The 19312-nt window shown below is 40.4% G+C and overlaps 1 protein-coding gene across 1 annotated transcript; it reads right to left on the reverse strand.

The window, feature by feature from the left end:
* Positions 1-16700: 16700 nt before the first annotated feature.
* On the reverse strand, positions 16701-17012 carry LOC130957404 (citrate-binding protein-like). The gene has a single exon (XM_057884263.1). It carries the CDS (start codon positions 17010-17012, stop codon positions 16701-16703), a length of 312 nt encoding a protein of 103 aa, XP_057740246.1.
* Positions 17013-19312: the final 2300 nt, after the last annotated feature.

Genomic DNA, 19312 nt, shown 5'->3' on the forward strand with positions numbered 1-19312 from the left:
ATCTTATCTTGGGATTGGACTGGTTATCTAAGAACTATGTTCTGCTAGACTATTCTACAAAGTCGGTGTACTTTATGCCGGAAGATACAGAAGGGCCGGTCGTGGTGAATAATTATTACTTGAATTCGATGATGGTGAACTATTCTGGAACCAAATGTCAGGGTATCATGTTGTTAACCGCGGGTGTTTCAGGTGATGATCAAAGGTTGGAGCAAATTCCGGTTGTGTGTGAGTTTCCGGAAGTGTTTCCCGATGATATTGATGAGTTTCCACCTAACCGAGAGGTTGAGTTTGCTATTGAGTTGGTGCCCGGGGCGGGACCAATCTCAAGTGCTCCTTATAGGATGTCACCGTTAGAGATGAACGAGTTAAAGTCTCAGTTAGAGGATTTATTGGGAAAGAATTTCATACGACCAAGTGTCTCTCCGTGGGGTGCTCCAGTGTTACTGGTGAAGAAGAAAGATGGGAGTATGCGGCTCTGTGTGGATTACAGACAGTTGAACAAGGTTACAATAAAGAATAAGTACCCATTGCCGAGAATTGATGATCTCATGGATCAGTTACAAGGAGCTGGAGTTTTCTTCAAGATTGATTTGCGATCCGATTATCACCAGATAAGGGTGAGGGGTGAGGATATCCCTAAGACCGCTTTCAGGACTCGTTATGGTCATTACGAGTACACTGTGATGTCCTTTGGGTTGACGAACGCTCCTGCGGTATTCATGGATTACATGAATAGAGTCTTCTGTCCGTTTCTGGATAAATTCGTTGTTGTCTTCATTGATGACATACTAATTTATTCCAAGACTGAAGAGGAGCATGCGGAACACTTGAGGACCGTGTTGCAGATTCTAAAGGAGAAGAAACTTTATGCAAAACTGTCTAAGTGTGAGTTTTGGAAGAGTGAGGTGAAGTTTTTGGGCCATGTGGTGAGTAAGAAGGGAATAGCAGTAGATCCAACTAAGGTGGAGGCGGTGATGGATTGGAAACAACCAACCACCATAACAGAGATAAGGAGTTTTCTGGGTTTAGCTGGCTATTACAGAAGGTTTATCAAGGGCTTTTCACAGATAGCGTTACCAATGACAAAGTTAACCCGCAAAGACACTCCGTTTGTTTGGACTCCTGAGTGCGAGGAGAGCTTTCAGACATTGAAGAAAAAGTTGACCACTGCACCTGTGTTAGTGTTACTTGAGCCGAACGAGCCTTTTGAGGTGTATTGTGATGCCTCATTGAAGGGTCTAGGGTGCGTGCTAATGCAGCATCATAATGTGGTGGCATATGCCTCACGACAGTTGAGACCTCATGAAGTTAATTATCCTACACACGATTTGGAACTCGCTGCGGTTGTGTTTGCCTTGAAGGTGTGGAGGCATTATCTCTATGGGGTTAAGTTCCAAGTTTTCTCTGATCATAAGAGCTTGAAGTACCTCTTTGATCAGAAAGAGCTTAATATGAGGCAGAGAAGGTGGATGGAATTGTTGAAGGATTACAACTTTGAGTTGCATTACCATCCGGGAAAGGCGAATGTAGTGGCGGATGCATTAAGTCGGAAGTCGTTATGTGCAGCTTGGATGATGCTTCAAGAGGAGAAGTTGCTCAAGGGATTCGAGAGTCTGAAAATTGGTACTCAAGAAGTATCCGGAACCTTGTGTTTGAGCCGATTAGAAATCTCAAGTGACTTTAAGTCCGAACTCCTAAAGGCTCATCAAAATGATGAAGCGTTATGGAAAGTGTTACCGGCCATTGAGCAAGGAAAACAGTGGAGAGTGTCGGAAGAAAAAGATGGGTTATGGAGATTCAAGGGTAGGATCATTGTGCCGGATGTTGGCACTTTGAGGCAAGATATCTTAAAGGAGGCACACAAAAGCGGATTCTCCATTCACCCGGGAAGTACTAAGATGTACCATGATTTAAAGGCGATGTTTTGGTGGCCAGGTATGAAGAATGATGTGGCGGAATATGTTTCAAAGTGCTTAACTTGTCAAAAGGTAAAGATTGAACATCAAAAGCCTGCCGGTATGTTGCAACCTTTAGAGATTCCACAATGGAAGTGGGAAAGTATTGCAATGGACTTTGTGTCAGGATTGCCAAGGACTAGAGCTGGTTTTGATGCTATCTGGGTGATTGTGGACCGACTGACGAAGTCAGCTCACTTTTTGCCCATTCGGATGACTTACACCCTTGAGGAGCTAGCACGGTTATACATAAAGGAGATTGTTGAGACTCCATGGTGTACCTGCTACTATAATCTCTGATAGAGATCCTCGTTTCACTTCAAGGTTTTGGGGTGCATTTCAGAAGGCTTTTGGAACCCGATTAAGCTTGAGCACGGCTTACCATCCTCAAACAGATGGTCAATCTGAGAGGACGATCCAAACACTAGAGGATATGTTGAGAGCTTGTGTTTTGGACCAACCGGCGAGTTGGGATCGGTATATGCCATTAGTGGAGTTTGCATACAATAATAGTTATCATGCGAGCATTGGAATGGCTCCGTATGAGGCCTTGTATGGGAGGAAATGTCAATCTCCGCTATGTTGGTATGAAGCTGGAGAGAAAAGCTTGTTGGGGCCAGAAATGATAGCTGAGACTACTGAACAAGTCAAGAAAATCCGAGATAGGATGCTTACGGCGTAGAGTCGTCAAAAGAGTTACGCCGATCAAAGGCGAAAGCCCTTAGAATTTGAGGAAGGAGACCATGTTTTTCTTAAGGTTACTCCGACTACGGGAGTAGGTAGGGCGATTAAAGCAAAGAAGTTGAATCCTCGATACATTGGTCCATTTCAAATCCTGGAGAGGGTTGGACCGGTGGCGTATCGGATGGCTCTACCACCTCATCTTTCGAACCTGCACGACGTGTTTCACGTGTCGCAGCTTCGGAAGTACACTCCTGATGCTAGCCATGTGTTGGAACCCGAATCGGTTCAGTATGGGAAGACTTGACGCTTCCAGTGGCTCCAGTCAGAATTGATGATACTAGTATTAAACGGTTGCATGGGAAAGATGTTTCACTAGTCAAAGTGGCATGGAGTCGAGGCGGTGTTGAGGAACACACTTGGGAACTTGAGTCGGAGATGCGAACGGATTATCCGCATTTATTCTCAGGTAATTGTATTTGAATTTTGTGGGCAAAATTCCCAATTAGGTGGGTAGAATGTAAAACCCGGTTAATTAACGGCTAATTAACCCATAAATGAGAATTTATTCTAGAAAGCCTAAAATGTGATTTTTATGGCTAAATGGGATAGAGGAGATTGAGACGGGAATTTTGGTACCAATTTTATAGAATTCGGACCAAGATTGGACCGAACGGGCCAAACCGGGCCAACCGGACCCAAAGTGGGCCCTTGGCCCAACATAACTTAACCAAAACCCTAGTTTTCAACACTCTCTCTCCTCATTACACACACAAACACGCTGAATTAGAGAGGAAATGGGGGAAGAACACTCTCTCAAACCTCTATCTCTCACTTGATCTTCAAACCACCATAACTTTTGATCTAGAGCTCCGATTGCCGCTCCGTTTGTGGCCACGCGTTCACCGCGGAGAGCTCTACAAAACCCATACAATTAATCTTGAGGTAAGCCACAAGTTTTTGTTCGAAATTCCAGCCCTTATTTTCGAGTTTCATGGGTAAAATGTTGAGATTTTGGGTTCTTTGATGTTATAAGACCCAACTCTCTTGAAGGAGAAGGTTAATCTTGTCTCCTTGGACCTTGGGTGTGGTAAGATTCTCAACCCTAGTGTAATTTGTGATTTTATGATGTTTGGGTTTTGAGATGTTGTGTATGGGTATGATGGTTGTGGCTTAGGTTGTGTATGTGTGGATATTGGAGCTTGATTGGTGACTTTGAAAAGCTTGGAAAGGGTTTGGTGGTGAAAAATCTGTTCTTGGAGGTGTTGAGGCCTTGAGAGCTTGTGGATAAGTGATTTGGAAGTGCTCCGGTGGAGCTTGGGAAATTCGGCTAAGGTATGGTTTCGGTTTCCCGTATCTAATATGTAATGTGGTAGGAGATACTTAGGCTAGAGGCCCTAAGATAGGCATTGAATTGTTGATGTTGTTGAATGATTGAGATATATGATGTGGTCATATATGTGATGATGATTATTGATGCCTTGGTGGTATGATGTATGAGAAATATGCATGTTGTGATATATGCTTGATGATTGGTTATGGTTGAATTGTGGGTTGAACCATGTTGATGGTGAGTATGATGTTGATTGTGTACAATAATGATTTATTGGAATTGGTGTTATTGAGAATTGGCATGAGGAATAGTTTATGATATGTCAATATGTTTGAATTTGAGCCACTTGGGTGAAGTGGGTTCAAATGATGAGATAGTGATTTTGGTAATTGGTGGTAATGTGTCAATGTGTGAGTTGAGGAGGCTTGATGTTGAATTTGATACATTTTGATTGATTTCAAAGAAAAGGGGTGAAATTGGCATGTTTTGATTGATTTTGAAAAGAGTTGAAAATGGTTTGTTTTGAAAATGGCATATTGTGGTTTTGTATGAAAATATGGTTTTTGGGCATACTTTGACGGGACATAACTTGGACTACGGATCTCCGTTTTGTACCAAATCTGTTTAAAAATGAAATTGGATCCGGGATGTCCATGCCGTTCGAAGAACGGGTGAAAAACGATTTAAAATGAGGAAGTTATGTTCGTTGGAAGATTGGGGTTTAAATCTGTGAATTCTGCATCTTTTAACTTAGAAAATTTTTAGCAGAATGACCCCTTGCGCGTGCGCGCACCTGGCGCGTACGCGCCGTTCTTCCGAAAAGTGCCATCCACGCGTGCGCGTGATGTGCGCGGGTGCACCGATTGTGCTGCACCCAATGCCCAGCCATTTTCCAGAGAGTTATGCCAGAACTGTGCCAGTGTTGTGCCTGAGGCACGAGAACACCCGCGCGTACGCGTGGTTGACGCGTGCGCGTCGATTGGCAAATCCTTAATCCACGCGTTAGCGTGCATGACGCTTGCGCGTCGATGAGTTTTTGAGGCCATCCACGCGTGCGCGTGGAGTGCGCGTACGCGCGGCCCTGATTTCATCCCAAAGTTGATTTTTGAGTTTTAAAAGCCAAATCTCATACTTCTAAGCCTCCGATCTCACCATGTATGTCTTGAATCATTATGATATGCCTAGCTATTAGAAAAGGAGCTAGTGAATGAGGTAACTTGCGTGTGAAGCAAGGGAAAAATGAATGATCAATGAGGATCAAAGATGATTATGTGAGATGCGGAGGATGGTGGTGGAAGTGCTTGTTATGCCATGGGCCGAAAGGCTGTAATTGTTAATGAAATGGCTGGTTATGGATTTAACCGTGAGCCGGAATGGCTGTGTATAATTATGAATATTGGCTGGTTCTGGATTGAACCGTGAGCCGGAATGGCTGATATGGATGTTGATCCATGGATGAGAATTCATGCATGTTGATGCTGAATTATTGATGATTGTGAATTGCACTTCCACTATCAGAGATACGAGTTTCCCTGGGTAGTAGCAGTGGCTAGCCACCACGTGCTCCAGGTTGAGACTTGATACTCTGTTGACCCTATGTCGTAAGTGTGGCCGGGCACTGTGAAAGACCCGGATGAGCTCGCCCCCGAAATATTCACCAGTGAGGGTGATGGATATGGATCATGTTTATGATCAAGTTTATAATGCGTATAACTCGAGTTGGGGATGCGCGACAGAGGGACAGTCCAATGGTTAGCGACCAGGACTTGTCGGGTTGGCTCTATAACCGACAAGATGATATCATCGGCCACTAGGGACAGGCATTCATCATATGCATACTATATGAATTGTTTGAGATTGCCTATTTGACTGCATATTACTTGCTAATTGTCTAAATACCTTAATTGTTCATATTTGTATATTCCTTGTTTGATATAACTGTGTTTGCTACATTATACTCCTGTTGGTGGTTGGGAGGTTTGAAGGAATTGGAAAAGGAAGTATTAGTTAGACTGAAGAATCTTTAGTCAGATGCCCTTATACGGTTTAGCTTGTTTATAAGCTTGATATTATCTGGAGGAAGTTCTAGGATTGCCTTTGGCTTTCCTCTATTATTATGTATTATATATGTGGAAGCTGTTACCATGCTGGGGACCTCTGGTTCTCACCCATGCGGATTTTGTGGTTTTCAGATGCAGGACGTACGGTTTCCCGCTGAGGCATGCTGGAGACTTCTAGATTTGCGAAGATTCCTTGTTCTTGGGGACTATGTTTTGGTTTATATGTTTTGTTTAGATACTTTTATCTCCATTAAATAATACAAACTATGATGACTCCTCTTATGGGAGATTTTGGAGAATAGGTTTTATGTATTTGTGTCCCTTTGGGTCTCCTTTGGGGTTTTCCTTATTTTATCATATGTATATATTGCTATGCTCGGACCGGTTATCTTCGCAGCCGGATTTTGAGTCCTGATATTCCTGTTTTTGACACTCCTTTGTATATATATAATCTCGCGTTGGTTATCCTTATTCGTTACGTTATCGATCGGAGTGTTGCGTTTTCGAGTTGCGATTTTTGTTTACCCCTTTTTCTATAAAGGCTCCTAGTTATAATCAATCATTCATACTACTATACGTACTAAGTTTTTATTTTAGAGGTCGTAATACCTTGCCATCTCTGAATTATGACTTAAGCATAAGACTCTGTATGGTAGGGTGTTACACATGGCACGGCTAGCCTTTCCTCACCTTATTTGCCATCTATGTTACTCAGCTGGAGTTATCATAGAATGAGACATCCTCATTGAAGAAGATAAGCCCATCACCAAGAAGAGGATGGAGCAAGCAAGAGAGACCCCTCACGGTTCTCAAGAGATGCATGAGGAAGCTCATCATCAAGAAATCCCTGAGATGCCTCAAGGGATGCACTTTCCTCCAAACAACTATTGGGAACAACTCAACACTTCCTTAGAAGATTTGAGCCACAATGTTGAACAACTAAGGGTGGAACATCATGAGCACTCCATCATTCTCCAAGAAATAAGAGAAGATCAAAGAGCAATGAGGGAGGAGCAACAAAGGCAAGGAAGGGACATAGAAGTGCTTAAGGACATTGTTGGACCTTCAAGAAGAAGACGCCACTAAAGGTGGATTCATTCCTTGTTCTTTATTTCTTTCTGTTTTTCGGTTTTTAATGTTGTGTTTATCTATGTTTTGTGTCTTTATTTCATGATCATTAGTATGTAACCATGCCTTAAAGCTATGAATAAAATCCATTAATCCTTCACCTCTCTTAAAAGAAAAATGTTTTAATTCAAAAGAACAAGAAGTATATGAATTTCGAATTTATCCTTGAATTTAGTTTAATTATATTGATGTGGTGACAATACTTTTATTTTCTGAATGAATGATTGAACAGTGCATATGTCTTTTGATCTTGTTGTTTATGAATGTTAAAACTGTTGGCTCTTGAAAGAATGATGAACAAAGAGAAATGTTATTGAGGATCTGAAAAATCATGAAATTGATTCTTGAAGCAAGAAAAAGCAACGAACAAGAAGAAGCTTGCGAAAAAAAAAAGAAGAAGGAGCAGTAGAAAAAGCCAATAGCCCTTAAAACCAAAAGGCAAGGGTAAAAAGGATCCAAGGCTTTGAGCATCAATGGATAGGAGGGCCCAAGGAAATTAAATCCAGGCCTAAGCGGCTAAATCAAGCTGTCCCTAACCATGTGCTTGTGTCATGAAGGTCCAAGTAAAAAGCTTGAGACTGAGTGGTTAAAGTCGTGATCCAAAGCAAAAGAGTGTGCTTAAGAGCTCTGGACACCACTAACTGGAGACTCTAGCAAAGCTGAGTCACAATCTGAAAAGGTTCACCCAGTTATGTGTCTGTGGCATTTATGTATCCGGTGGTAATACTGGAAAACAAAGTGCTTAGGGCCACGGCCAAGACTCATAAGTAGCTGTGTTCAAGAATCAACATACTTAACTAGGAGAATCAATAACACTATCCGAAATTCTAAGTTCCTAGAGAAACCAATCATTCTAAACTTCAAAGGAAAAAGTGAGATGCCAAAACTGTTCAGAAGCAAAAAGCTACAAGTCCCGCTCATCTAATTATAATTAATATTCATTGATATTCTGGAATTTATAGTATATTCTCTTCTTTTATCCTATTTGATTTTCAGTTGCTTGGGGACAAGCAACAATTTAAGTTTGGTGTTGTGATGAGCGGATAATTTATACGCTTTTTGGCATTGTTTTTAGGTAGTTTTTAGTAAGTTCAAGCTACTTTTAGGGATGTTTTCATTAGTTTTTATGTTAAATTCACATTTCTAGACTTTACTATGAGTTTGTGTGTTTTTCTGTGATTTCAGGTAATTTCTGGCTGAAATTGAGGGACTTGAGCAAAACTCTGAAAAGGCTGACAAAAGGACTGCTGATGCTGTTGGAATCTGACATCCCTGCACTCGAAATAGATTTTCTGGAGCTACAGAACTCCAAATGGCGCGCTCTCAACGGCATTGGAAAGTAGACATCCAGAGCTTTCCAGGAATATATAATAGTCCATACTTTATTCGGAAATTGACGACGTAACTTGGCGTTGAACGCCAAGTACATGCTGCTGTCTGGAGTTAAACGCCAGAAAAACGTCATGATCCGGAGTTGAACGCCCAAAACACGTCATAACTCGGAGTTCAACTCCAAGAGAAGCCTTAGCTCGTGGATCGATCAAGCTCAGCCCAAGCATACACCAAGTGGGCCCCGGAAGTGGATTTATGCATCAATTACTTACTCATGTAAACCCTAGGAGCTAGTTTATTATAAATAGAACATTTAACTATTGTATTAGACATCTTTTGACAGTTTAATCTCTTGACTGTTTAGCCTTTGATTATTCGGTCTCTTGATCACTCAGGGGGCTGGCCATTCGGCCATGCCTGAACCTTTCACTTAAGTATTTTCAACGGTGGAGTTTCTGCACACCATAGATTAAGGGTGTGGAGCTCTGCTGTACCTCAAGTTTCAATACAATTACTATTACTTTTCATTCAATTCTCTCTTATTCTTATTCCAAGATATTCATTCGCACCCAAGAACATGATGAATGTGATGATTATGTGACGCTCATCATCATTCTCACCTATGAACCCGCGTGATTGACAACCACTTCCGTTCTGCATGCAACCGAGCTTGAATGTGTATCTCTTAGATTCCCCAACAAAATCTTCGTGGTATAAGCTAGATAGATGGCGGCATTCATGAGGATCCGGAAAGTCTCACCTTGTCTGTGGTATTCCGAGTAGGATCCTGGGAATCCGGAAAGTCTAACCTTGTCTGTGGTATTCCGAGTAGGATTCCGGTAATGAATGACTGTGACGTGCTTCAGACTTGTAAGTGCTGGGCGTTAGTGACTGACGCAAAAGAATCAAGGGATTCTATTCCAGCAGGAGCGGGAACCAACCAGTGATTAGCCGTGCTGTGACAGAGCGCGTGAGCGTAGTTTTCACTGCGAGGATGGGATGTAGCCTTCGGCCAGTGTGATGCCTCCAGACGATTAGCCATGCGAGTGACAGCGCAGAGGACCATTTTCCAGAGAGGATACAAAGTAGCCATCGTCGAACGGTGAACCCCTATACACAGCTTGCCATGGAAAGGAGTAAGAAGAATTGAGTTGAAGCAGTAGGAAAGTAGGCGTTCTTGAGCCATACAGTATCTCCATTCGCCTATCTGAAATTCCCACCAATGAATCTGCATAAGTATTCTATCCCTTTTATTATTTCTATTTTATTATTTCTATTTTCGAAACCATAAACCAATTTAATCTGCCTAACTGAGATTTACAAGGTGACCATAGCTTGCTTCATACCAACAATCTCTGTGGGATCGACCCTTACTCGCGTAAGGTTTATTACTTGGACGACCCAGTACACTTGCTGGTTAGTTGAACGGAGTTGTGTCCACTCGTGCCAATTTCAAATTCCATAAAAGTACAAGGAGTACAACTTAAAGAACATGGATCACAATTTCGTCCACCAACCATAGCTTGCTTCAAGCCGACAATCTCCGTGGGATGACCCTTACTCACGTAAGGTATTACTTGGACGACCCAGTGCACTTGCTAGTTAGCTGCACGAAGTTGTGTATCACGATTTCGTGTACCAAGTTTTTGACGCCATTGCCGGGGATTGTTCGAGTTTGGACAACTAACTGTTCATCTTGTTGCTTAGATTAGGTATTTTTCTTTTTATTTTGTTCTTCAGAATTTTTAAGAACGAATTCTAGAGTTTCAGATGATGCTTTTATTATCACAGGAGCTAGTTGATTCCCATCAATTTGGCTGTTGTATGTAATATCCTGCTGAAGCTTGGTTAGCCAAGTCTAATCTTTTTAGACTGAAGCTTTAGACTAACATTGCATGATTCCTGGAATTCGTATTAAAAATTTTGAGTTTCTTATTTTCTTTCTCAAAATAATTTTCAAAAAAAAATACCAAAACATTTATAAAATCATAAAATCAAAAAATATTTGTGTTTCTTGCTTGAGTCTAGTGTCAATTTTTAAGTTTGGTGTCAATTGCATGTCTTTATTCCTCTTGCATTTTTCGAAAGTATGTTCTTGTGTTCTTCGTTGATCTTCAAGTTGTTCTTGATGATTTTCTTTGTCTGATCTTTGAATTCTATTGTTTTGTGTCTTTTGTTGTTTCTCATGTGCATTCTCAAATTGTTAGTGTCTCTAGTATAAAAATTTCTAAGTTTGGTGTCTTGCATGTCTTTCTTTTCTTAAAAATTTTTAAAAAAATGTGTTCTTGGTGTTCATCTTGACATTCAAAGTGTTCTTGCATGCATTCTTTGTTTTGATCTTAGTTTTTCATGTGCAATTTCATTTTGTTGTTTTTTCTCTCTCATCATTAAAAATTCAAAAAAAATTCAAAATTATTCCTTTTCAAGTCAATAATACAGAGAATTGAAGATTCAGAACATACAACAGAGGAATCACAGAGAAAAAGTTGGGCATTCAAAACGCCCAGTAAGAAAGGATTTCTGGCGTTTAAATGCCAGCTAGGTACCCAACTGGGCGTTTAACACCCAAGGAGGTAGCCAAGTGGGCGTTTAACGCCAGGATAACACCAAGGAGGTAATTTTGTTTTCAATTCAAACTTTTTTCAATCTTTCAAGTTTTAAAACTAATTTTTCAAAATCTTATCTTTTTCATATATTCTCTTATCAATCATATCTTTTTCAAAATCAAATCTTTTTCATTTTTCTTTTAATATTTTCGAAAATCCTTACTAACAATTAATGTTGTGATTCAAAAATTTCAAGTTTGTTACTTGCTTGTTAAGAAAGGTTCAATCTTTGGATTCTAGAATCATATCTTTTAGTTTCTTGTTAGTCAAGTCATTAATTTTAAAAATCAAATCTTTTTCAAAAATCTTTCTCAACCATATCTTTTCCATCATATCTTTTTAAAAATCAAATTTTCTTCAATCATATCTTTTCAAACACATCTTTTTCGATCATATCTTTTTAAATCATATATCTTTTATTTTAATTTCAAAATCTTTTTCTAACTTCTTATCTTTTCAAAACTTACTACTTCTTATCTTTTTCAAAACCACCTAACTACTTTTTCACTTCTCAATTTTCGAAAATCACTAACCTCTTTTTCAAAATTCTTTTTGATTAACTAATTATTTTAAATTCTAATCTCTTTCTATTTCAAAAATTTTTTCGAAAATTCTCTCTCTCCCATCTCTTTCTATTTAATCACTAACACTTATCCTACTTTAATAATTCGAACCCCCTCCCTCTCTATAAGTTCGAATTCCTTCCTCTACCTCATCCTTCTATTCTTCTTTTCCTCTGACACATCAAAGAATCTCTATACTGTAACAGAGAGGATTCCATACTTTTTTTGTTTTCTTCTCTTTCATATGAGTAGAAACAAAGATAAAGGCATTCTTGTTGAAGCTGATCCTGAACCTGAAAGGACTCTGAAGAGGAAGTTAAGAGAAGCTAAAGCACAACTCTCCGAAGAGGACTTGACAGAAATTTTCGAAAAAGAAGAAGACATGGCAGCCAAAAATAACAACAATGCCAACAATGCAAGGAAGGTGCTTGGTGACTTTACTGCACCAACTCCCGCTTTCTATGGGAGAAGCATCTCTATTCCTACCATTGGAGCAAACAACTTTGAGCTTAAGCTTCAATTAGTTTCTCTGATGCAACAGAATTGCAAGTTCCATGGACTTCCATTGGAAGATCCTCATCAGTTCTTGGCTGAATTTTTGCAAATATGTGACACTGTTAAGACCAATGGAGTTGATCCCGAGGTCTACAGACTTATGCTTTTCCCCTTTGCTGTAAGAGACAGAGCTAGTATATGGTTGAACTCACAACCTAGAGATAGCCTGAACTCTTGGAAAAAGCTGGTCAATACCTTCTTAGCTAAATTCTTTCCACCTCAAAAGATGAGTAAGCTTAGAGTGGAAGTTCAAACCTTCAAACGGAAGGAAGGTGAATCCCTCTATGAAGCTTGGCAAAGATACAAGTAACTGATCAGAAGGTGTCCTTCTGACATGCTTTCAGAATGGAGCATCATAGGTATCTTCTATGATGGTCTGTCTGAGTTATCCAAGATGTCATTGGACCATTTTACAGGCGGATCTATTCATCTGAAGAAAACACCTGCAGAAGCCCAGAAACTCATTGAAATGGTTGTAAATAACCAGTTCATGTACACTTCTGAAAGAAATCCTGTGAATAATGAGACAACTCAGAAGAAAAGAGTTATTGAGATTGATACTCTGAATGCCATATTGGCTCAGAATAAAATATTGACTCAGCAAGTTAATATGATTTCTCAAAATCTGACTGGATTGCAAGCTGCATCTGGCAGTGCTAAAGAAGCCTCCTTTGAAGGAGAAGCTTATGACCCTGAGAATCCTGCAATGGAAGAGGTGAATTACATGGGAGAACCCTATGAAAACACCTACAATTCTTCATGGAGGAATCATCCAAATTTCTCATGGAAGAATCAACATAAGCCTCAGCAAGGCTTCAACAACAATAATGGTGGGAGAAATAGGCTTGGCAATAGCAAACCTTTTCCATCATCTTCTCAGCAACAGATAGAGAATTCTGAGCAGAGCCTCTCTAGCTTAGCAAACATAGTCTATGATCTATCTAAGACCACCCTTAGCTTTATGACTGAGGCACGGTCCTCCATAAGAAATTTGGAGGCACAAGTGGGTCAGCTAAGTAAAAGAGTCGCTGAAACTCTTCCTAGTACTCTCCCAAGCAATACAGAAGAGAATCCAAAAAGAGAGTGCAAGGCCATAACCCTGACAAACATGGCCAAACCTGGGGAGAGTGAGGAGGACATGATTCCCAGTGAGAAAAACCTCATGGGACATCCACTGACCACTAGGGAGTTCCCTCATGAGGAACCAAAGGAATCTGAGGCTCATCTAGAGACCATAGAGATTCCATTGAACCTACTTCTGCCATTCATGAGTTCTGATGAATATTCTTCTTCTGAAGAAGATGAAGTTACTACTGAAGAGAAAATTGCTCAGTACCTTGGAGCAATCATGAAGCTGAATGACAAGTTATTTGGTAATGAGACTTAGGAGGATGAACCTCCATTGCACATCAATGAACTAAGTGCATTGGTTCAGCTGAAGATACCTCAAAAGAAAAAGGATCCCAAAAGGTTCTTAATACCTTGTACCATAGGCACCATGACCTTTGAGAAGGCTTTGTGTGACCTAGGGTCAGGCATAAACCTCATGCCACTCTCTGTAATGGAGAAACTGGGAATTTTTGAGGTACAAGCTGCAAGAATCTCACTAGAGATGGCAGACAAATCAAAGAAACAGGCTTATGGACTTGTAGAGGATGTCTTGGTAAAGGTTGAAGGCCTTTACATCCCTGCTGACTTCATAATCCTAGACACTAGAAAGGATGAGGATGAATCCATCATCCTTGGCAGACCCTTCCTTGCTGCAGCAAAAGCTGTGATTGATGTTGACAGAGGAGAGTTGGTCTTTCAAGTGAATGAGGACTACCTTGTGTTTAAGGCTCAAGGATCTCCTTCTGTACACATGGAGAAGAAGCATGAAAAGCTTCTCTCAATACAGAGTCAAACAGAGTCCCCACATTCAAACTCTAAGTTTAGTGTTGGGAGGCCCCAACCATGCTCTGAACATTTGTGAAGCTCCATGAGAGCTCACTGTCAAGCTATTGACATTAAAGAAGCGCTTATTGGGAGGCAACCCAATTTTTATTTATCTATGTTAAATTTCCATTTTCCATTGTTATTTTATGTTCTCTTTAGGTTGATGATCATGTGGAGTCACAAAAACAACTGCAAAAATCAAAGCAAACTCAAAAACAGCATTAAAAATAGCACACCCTATAGGAGGAGCTTACTGGCGTTTAAACGCCAGTAAGGGTAGCAGAATGGGCGTTAAACGCCCAATCTGGCACCAAGTTGGTGTTCAACACCAGAAAGGGGAGAAAAGCTGGCGTTAAATGCCAGAAATAGGCAGCAATCTGGCATTTAACACCAGGATTAGCACTCAGAGGGCATTTACATGCCAGAATGGTGCAGGGATGAGAAATCCTTGACACCTTAGGATCTGTGGACCCCACAGGATCCCCATCTACCTCAACTCGCTTTCTCTCTCTTCCACTCCTATATAAACCCCTCATCACCCCTTCATTTTCACACCTCATATACACTTTTCCCCTCCTTGGCCGAACCTTTCTTCACCCTCTATCTCCTCTATTTCTTCTTCTTATCCGTCTCTTCTTTCTTCTTTTGCTCAAGGACAAGTAAACCTTTTAAGTTTGGTGTAGTAAAAGCATTGCTTTTTATTTTTCCATAACCATTTATAGCACCTAAGGCTGGAGAAATCTCTAGAAAGAGAAAAGGGAAGGCAAAAGCTTCCACTTCCGAGTCATGGGAGATGGAGAGATTCATCTCAAAGGTCTATCAAGACCACTTCTATGAAGTTGTGGCCAAGAAGAAGGTGATCCCTGAGGTCCCTTTCATGCTCAAAAGGAATGAGTATCCGGAGATCGACATGAGATTCGAAGAAGAGGTTGGGAAGTTCTCTCCAACCCCATTCAACAAGTCGGAATCTTAATGGTTCAAAAGTTCTATGCTAATTCATAGATCACCAAGAACCATGATCAAAGTGTAAACCCGAACCCAAAGAATTGGCTTACAATGGTTTGGGGGAAATACTTAGATTTCAGTCCAGAAAATGTAAGGTTGGCATTCAACTTGCCAATGATTCAAGGAGATGCACGCCCCTACACTAGAAGGGTCAACTTTGATCAAAGGTTGGACCAAGTCCTCATGGATAAATGTGTAAAAAGAGCTCAGTGAAAAAGAGACTCCAAAGGCAAGCCGGTTCAATTGAGAAGGCATGACCTTAAACCCGTGGCTAGAGAATGGTTGGAATTCATCCAACGCTCCATCATTCCTACTAGCAACCGATCCGAAGTGACTGTAGATCAAGCTATCATGATCCATAGCATCATGATTAGAGAGGAAATAGAAGTTCATGAGGTCATATCTCTAGAACTCTACAAAGTGGCTGACAAAACCTCTACCTTGGCAAGGTTAGCCTTCCTTCATCTCATCCGTCACCTATGCAATTTAGCTGGAATTGTCATAGAAGAAGACATCCTCATTGAAGAGGACAAGTCCATTACTAAAAAGAGGATGGAGCAAATAAGAGAGCCCACTCATGGACCTCAACAAGAGCATGAGGAAGTCCCTCATCAAGAAATTCCTGAGATGCCTCAAGGGATGCATTTTCCTCCACACAACTATTGGGAGCAACTCAACACCTCTTTGGGAGATTTGAGTTCCAATATGGAACAACTAAGGATGGAGCACCAAGAGCACTCCATTATTGTCGGAAAGCGTTGCCTTTGATACATAAAAGCGTTGCTTTAGACCAAAGGTAACGGCCGTGCGTAGCCAACCCCCCAAAAAGCGTTGCGTTTTGTCGGAAAGTGTTGCCTTTGATCAAAGGCAACACTTTTTCGTATTATAGACATCGTTTTCAAAGGGTTGCCTCAGCCCGAATTTGTTGCAGTGATTCTTAATATATATTCTTGAAATAAATTTAGATATAGTATATATTATTATTATTATTAAAACAAAATATTTTAAATACTTGATATAATTAAAATAAGATATTAAAAATAATTGAAAAAGTTAATTTATATTTTAAAATATCAAAATATCATTATGATTTATCTAAAAAATACATTATATTTTATATGCATGCGTGTTCCCGTATCTTATAAGATTTTAAAATTCGCGTGTCGACGCGTTTCATGTTGTGTCGTATTCCGTGTCCTTGTCAGTATCCGTGCATCATAGATTATAGCATAAACTAACTATCAAATTAACAAAAAACTATGATATTTCTATAAAATTGCCATACTATCAGTGTCATTTTAATTAACTATTTTTGTAGTGAAGAGTTAAAATAAACTTTAATTAAAAAATTACTTGAAACTGATTTATCAAATTTAACTCCCTATATTTTTTTTCTAAAATTTAATTTAGACCAATATATAAACAAAATCTATATTATTCTTTTATAGCAAGAGTTTAGAAAGCATGAGATGAAATATATAAACACATAAATATATATAAATCTTGAACAATTTATGAAATAAGACCAAAAAATTAGTAATAAACTAATAATCTTTCTTGAGAACTCTAATTCCTTTCCAGCGGGATTCCATGTAGTAGGAAGCATTAGGTTGTGCATAAATCCCAAATTTGAAGTAGTGGAAGGAACCACCATGACCAGGTAGTTGAAAAACTTGAACACCATCAACATAAACCTTCACGATGGAGGCCTCCACATCATGGATCACATTCAAACGGAACCATCTCTCCCACATGTTTGGAACCAGGAATGGACCCCCATAATATGCAAGCCAACCGTCAATCATTCTCAACATAAGAGTGGTGGCTCTCTTCGGATGTGCCCCAAAAACTTGCATGATGCACACTCCCGATGTGTCATACGGCACAAACCCATGCCCTTCAAATTGCCAGACCTAGGGGTGGCAAACGGGCCTTAAACCGCCGGGCCGGCCCGCGTAACGCGCCAAAAAAGGCAGGCTGGGCTGGAAATTTGGGACCGCCGAAAGACAAAAGCCCGCCTAACCCAAACCGTTTAAACTGTGGGCTTTGGCGGGCTTTGGCGGGGCGGGGCGGGCTTCCCCGGCGGGCTGAAGTTTTTTTTTTTTTGGCTGAACGGCCTGAACCCATTAGGCCATTAGCCCATTACCATGAACCCAGACCCACCCGACCCGACCCAATCCCCATTCCCCACCCAGCGAAACGGCTAAAAGCCTGAAACCCTAAATTGAATCCCCACTCCTTAATGGCCTAATCCCTAATTCCAGATTTGTGATGAGCGGATAATTTATACGCTTTTTGGCATTGTTTTTAGTATGTTTTTAGTATCTTTTAGTTAGTTTTTAGTATATTTTTATTAGTTTTTAGTTAAAATTCACTTTTCTGGACTTTACTATGAGTTCGTGTGTTTTTCTGTGATTTCAGGTATTTTCTGACTGAAATTGAAGGTTCTGAGCAAAAATCTGATTCAGAGACGGAAAAGGACTGCAGATGCTGTTGGATTCTGACCTCCCTACACTCGATGTGGATTTTCTGGAGCTACAGAAGCCCAATTGGCGCGATCTCAACGGCGTTGGAAAGTAGACATCCTGGGCTTTCCAGCAATATATGATAGTCCATACTTTGCCCAAGATTTGATGGCCCAAACCGGCGTAGCAATTCGGCCTCAGAAATTCCAGCGTTAAACGCCGGAACTGGCATAAAACTTGGAGTTAAACGCCCAAACTGGCATGAAAGCTGGCGTTTAACTCCAGAAAAGGTCTCTACACGAAAATGCTTCATTGCTCAGCCCAAGCACACGCCAAGTGGATCCAGAAGTGGATTTTTATGTCATTTACTCATTTCTGTACACCCTAGGTCACTAGTTTACTATTAATAGGATCTTTTGACATTGTATCTGTATCCTCTGACAATTTTACACGTTTCTTTGTGTACATTCCATGGCATGAGTCTCTAAACCCCATGGTTGGGGGTGAGGAGCTCTGCTGTGTCTTGATGGATTAATGCAATTACTACTGTTTCTTATTCAATCATGCTTGCTTCGATTCTAAGATATCACTTGTTCTTAACCCGGATGAATGTGATGATCCGTGACACTCATCATCATTCTCAACTATGAACATGTGCCTGACAACCACCTCTGTTCTATTTTAGATTGAGTAGATATCTCTTGGATTCCTTAACCAGAATCTTCGTGGTATAAGCTAGAACTGATGGCGGCATTCAAGAGAATCCGGAAGGTCTAAACCTTGTCTGTGGTATTCTGAGTAGGATTCAATGACTGAATGACTGTGATGTGCTTCAAACTCCTGAAGGTGGGGTGTTAGTGACAGATGCAAAAGGATCACTGGATTCTATTCCGGCCTGATTGAGAACCGACAGATGGATAGCCGTGCCGTGACAGGGTGCGTTGAACATTTCCAATGAGAGGATGGGAGGTAGCCACTGACAACGGTGAAACCCTACATACAGCTTGCCATGGAAGGAGCCTTGCGTGTTTGATGAAGAAGACAGTAGGAAAGCAGAGATTCAGAAGATGGAGCATCTCCAAAACCCCAACCTATTCTCCATTACTGCAATACAAGTAACCATTTCATGTTCTTTTGCTTTTTACAATCAATCCTGATAATTTCTGATATCCTGACTAAGATTTACAAGATAACCATAGCTTGCTTCAAGCCGACAATCTCCGTGGGATCGACCCTTGCTCACGCAAGGTATTACTTGGACGACCCAGTGCACTTGCTGGTTAGTTGTGCGGGATTGCAAAAGTGTGATTGCAATTTCGTGCACCAAGTTTTTGGCGCCGTTGCCGGGGATTGTTCGAGTTTGGACAACTGACGGCTTATCTTGTTGCTTAGATTAGGACTGTTTATTTTTGTTGGTTTAGAGTCTTTTAGTTGAGTCTAGTTTCATATTTTAAGTTTGGTGTCAATTGCATGCTTTTGTTTTTCTTTTGATTTTCGAATTTTGCATGTTCTTAGTCCCTTTTTGATTCATAAAAATTCTAAGTTTGGTGTCCTCTTTGTGTTTTTCCTTTAAAATTTTCGAAAATTAGTGTTTGATTTTCTAAAAATTTTAAGTTTGGTGTCTTTTTGTGTTTTTCTCTTTCCTCTTTTCAAAAATCAAATCTTTTTCATAAAAATTTTTCAATCATATC

The sequence above is a fragment of the Arachis stenosperma genome, chromosome 10 (assembly GCF_014773155.1).
Source record: "Arachis stenosperma cultivar V10309 chromosome 10, arast.V10309.gnm1.PFL2, whole genome shotgun sequence".
NCBI classification, from domain to species: domain Eukaryota; kingdom Viridiplantae; phylum Streptophyta; class Magnoliopsida; order Fabales; family Fabaceae; genus Arachis; species Arachis stenosperma.

Excerpts from the sequence above, each read along its gene's own strand:
- LOC130957404 (XM_057884263.1), bottom strand. The coding sequence starts at position 17,012 with ATGCAAGTTTTTGGGGCACATCCGAAGAGAGCCACCACTCTTATGTTG.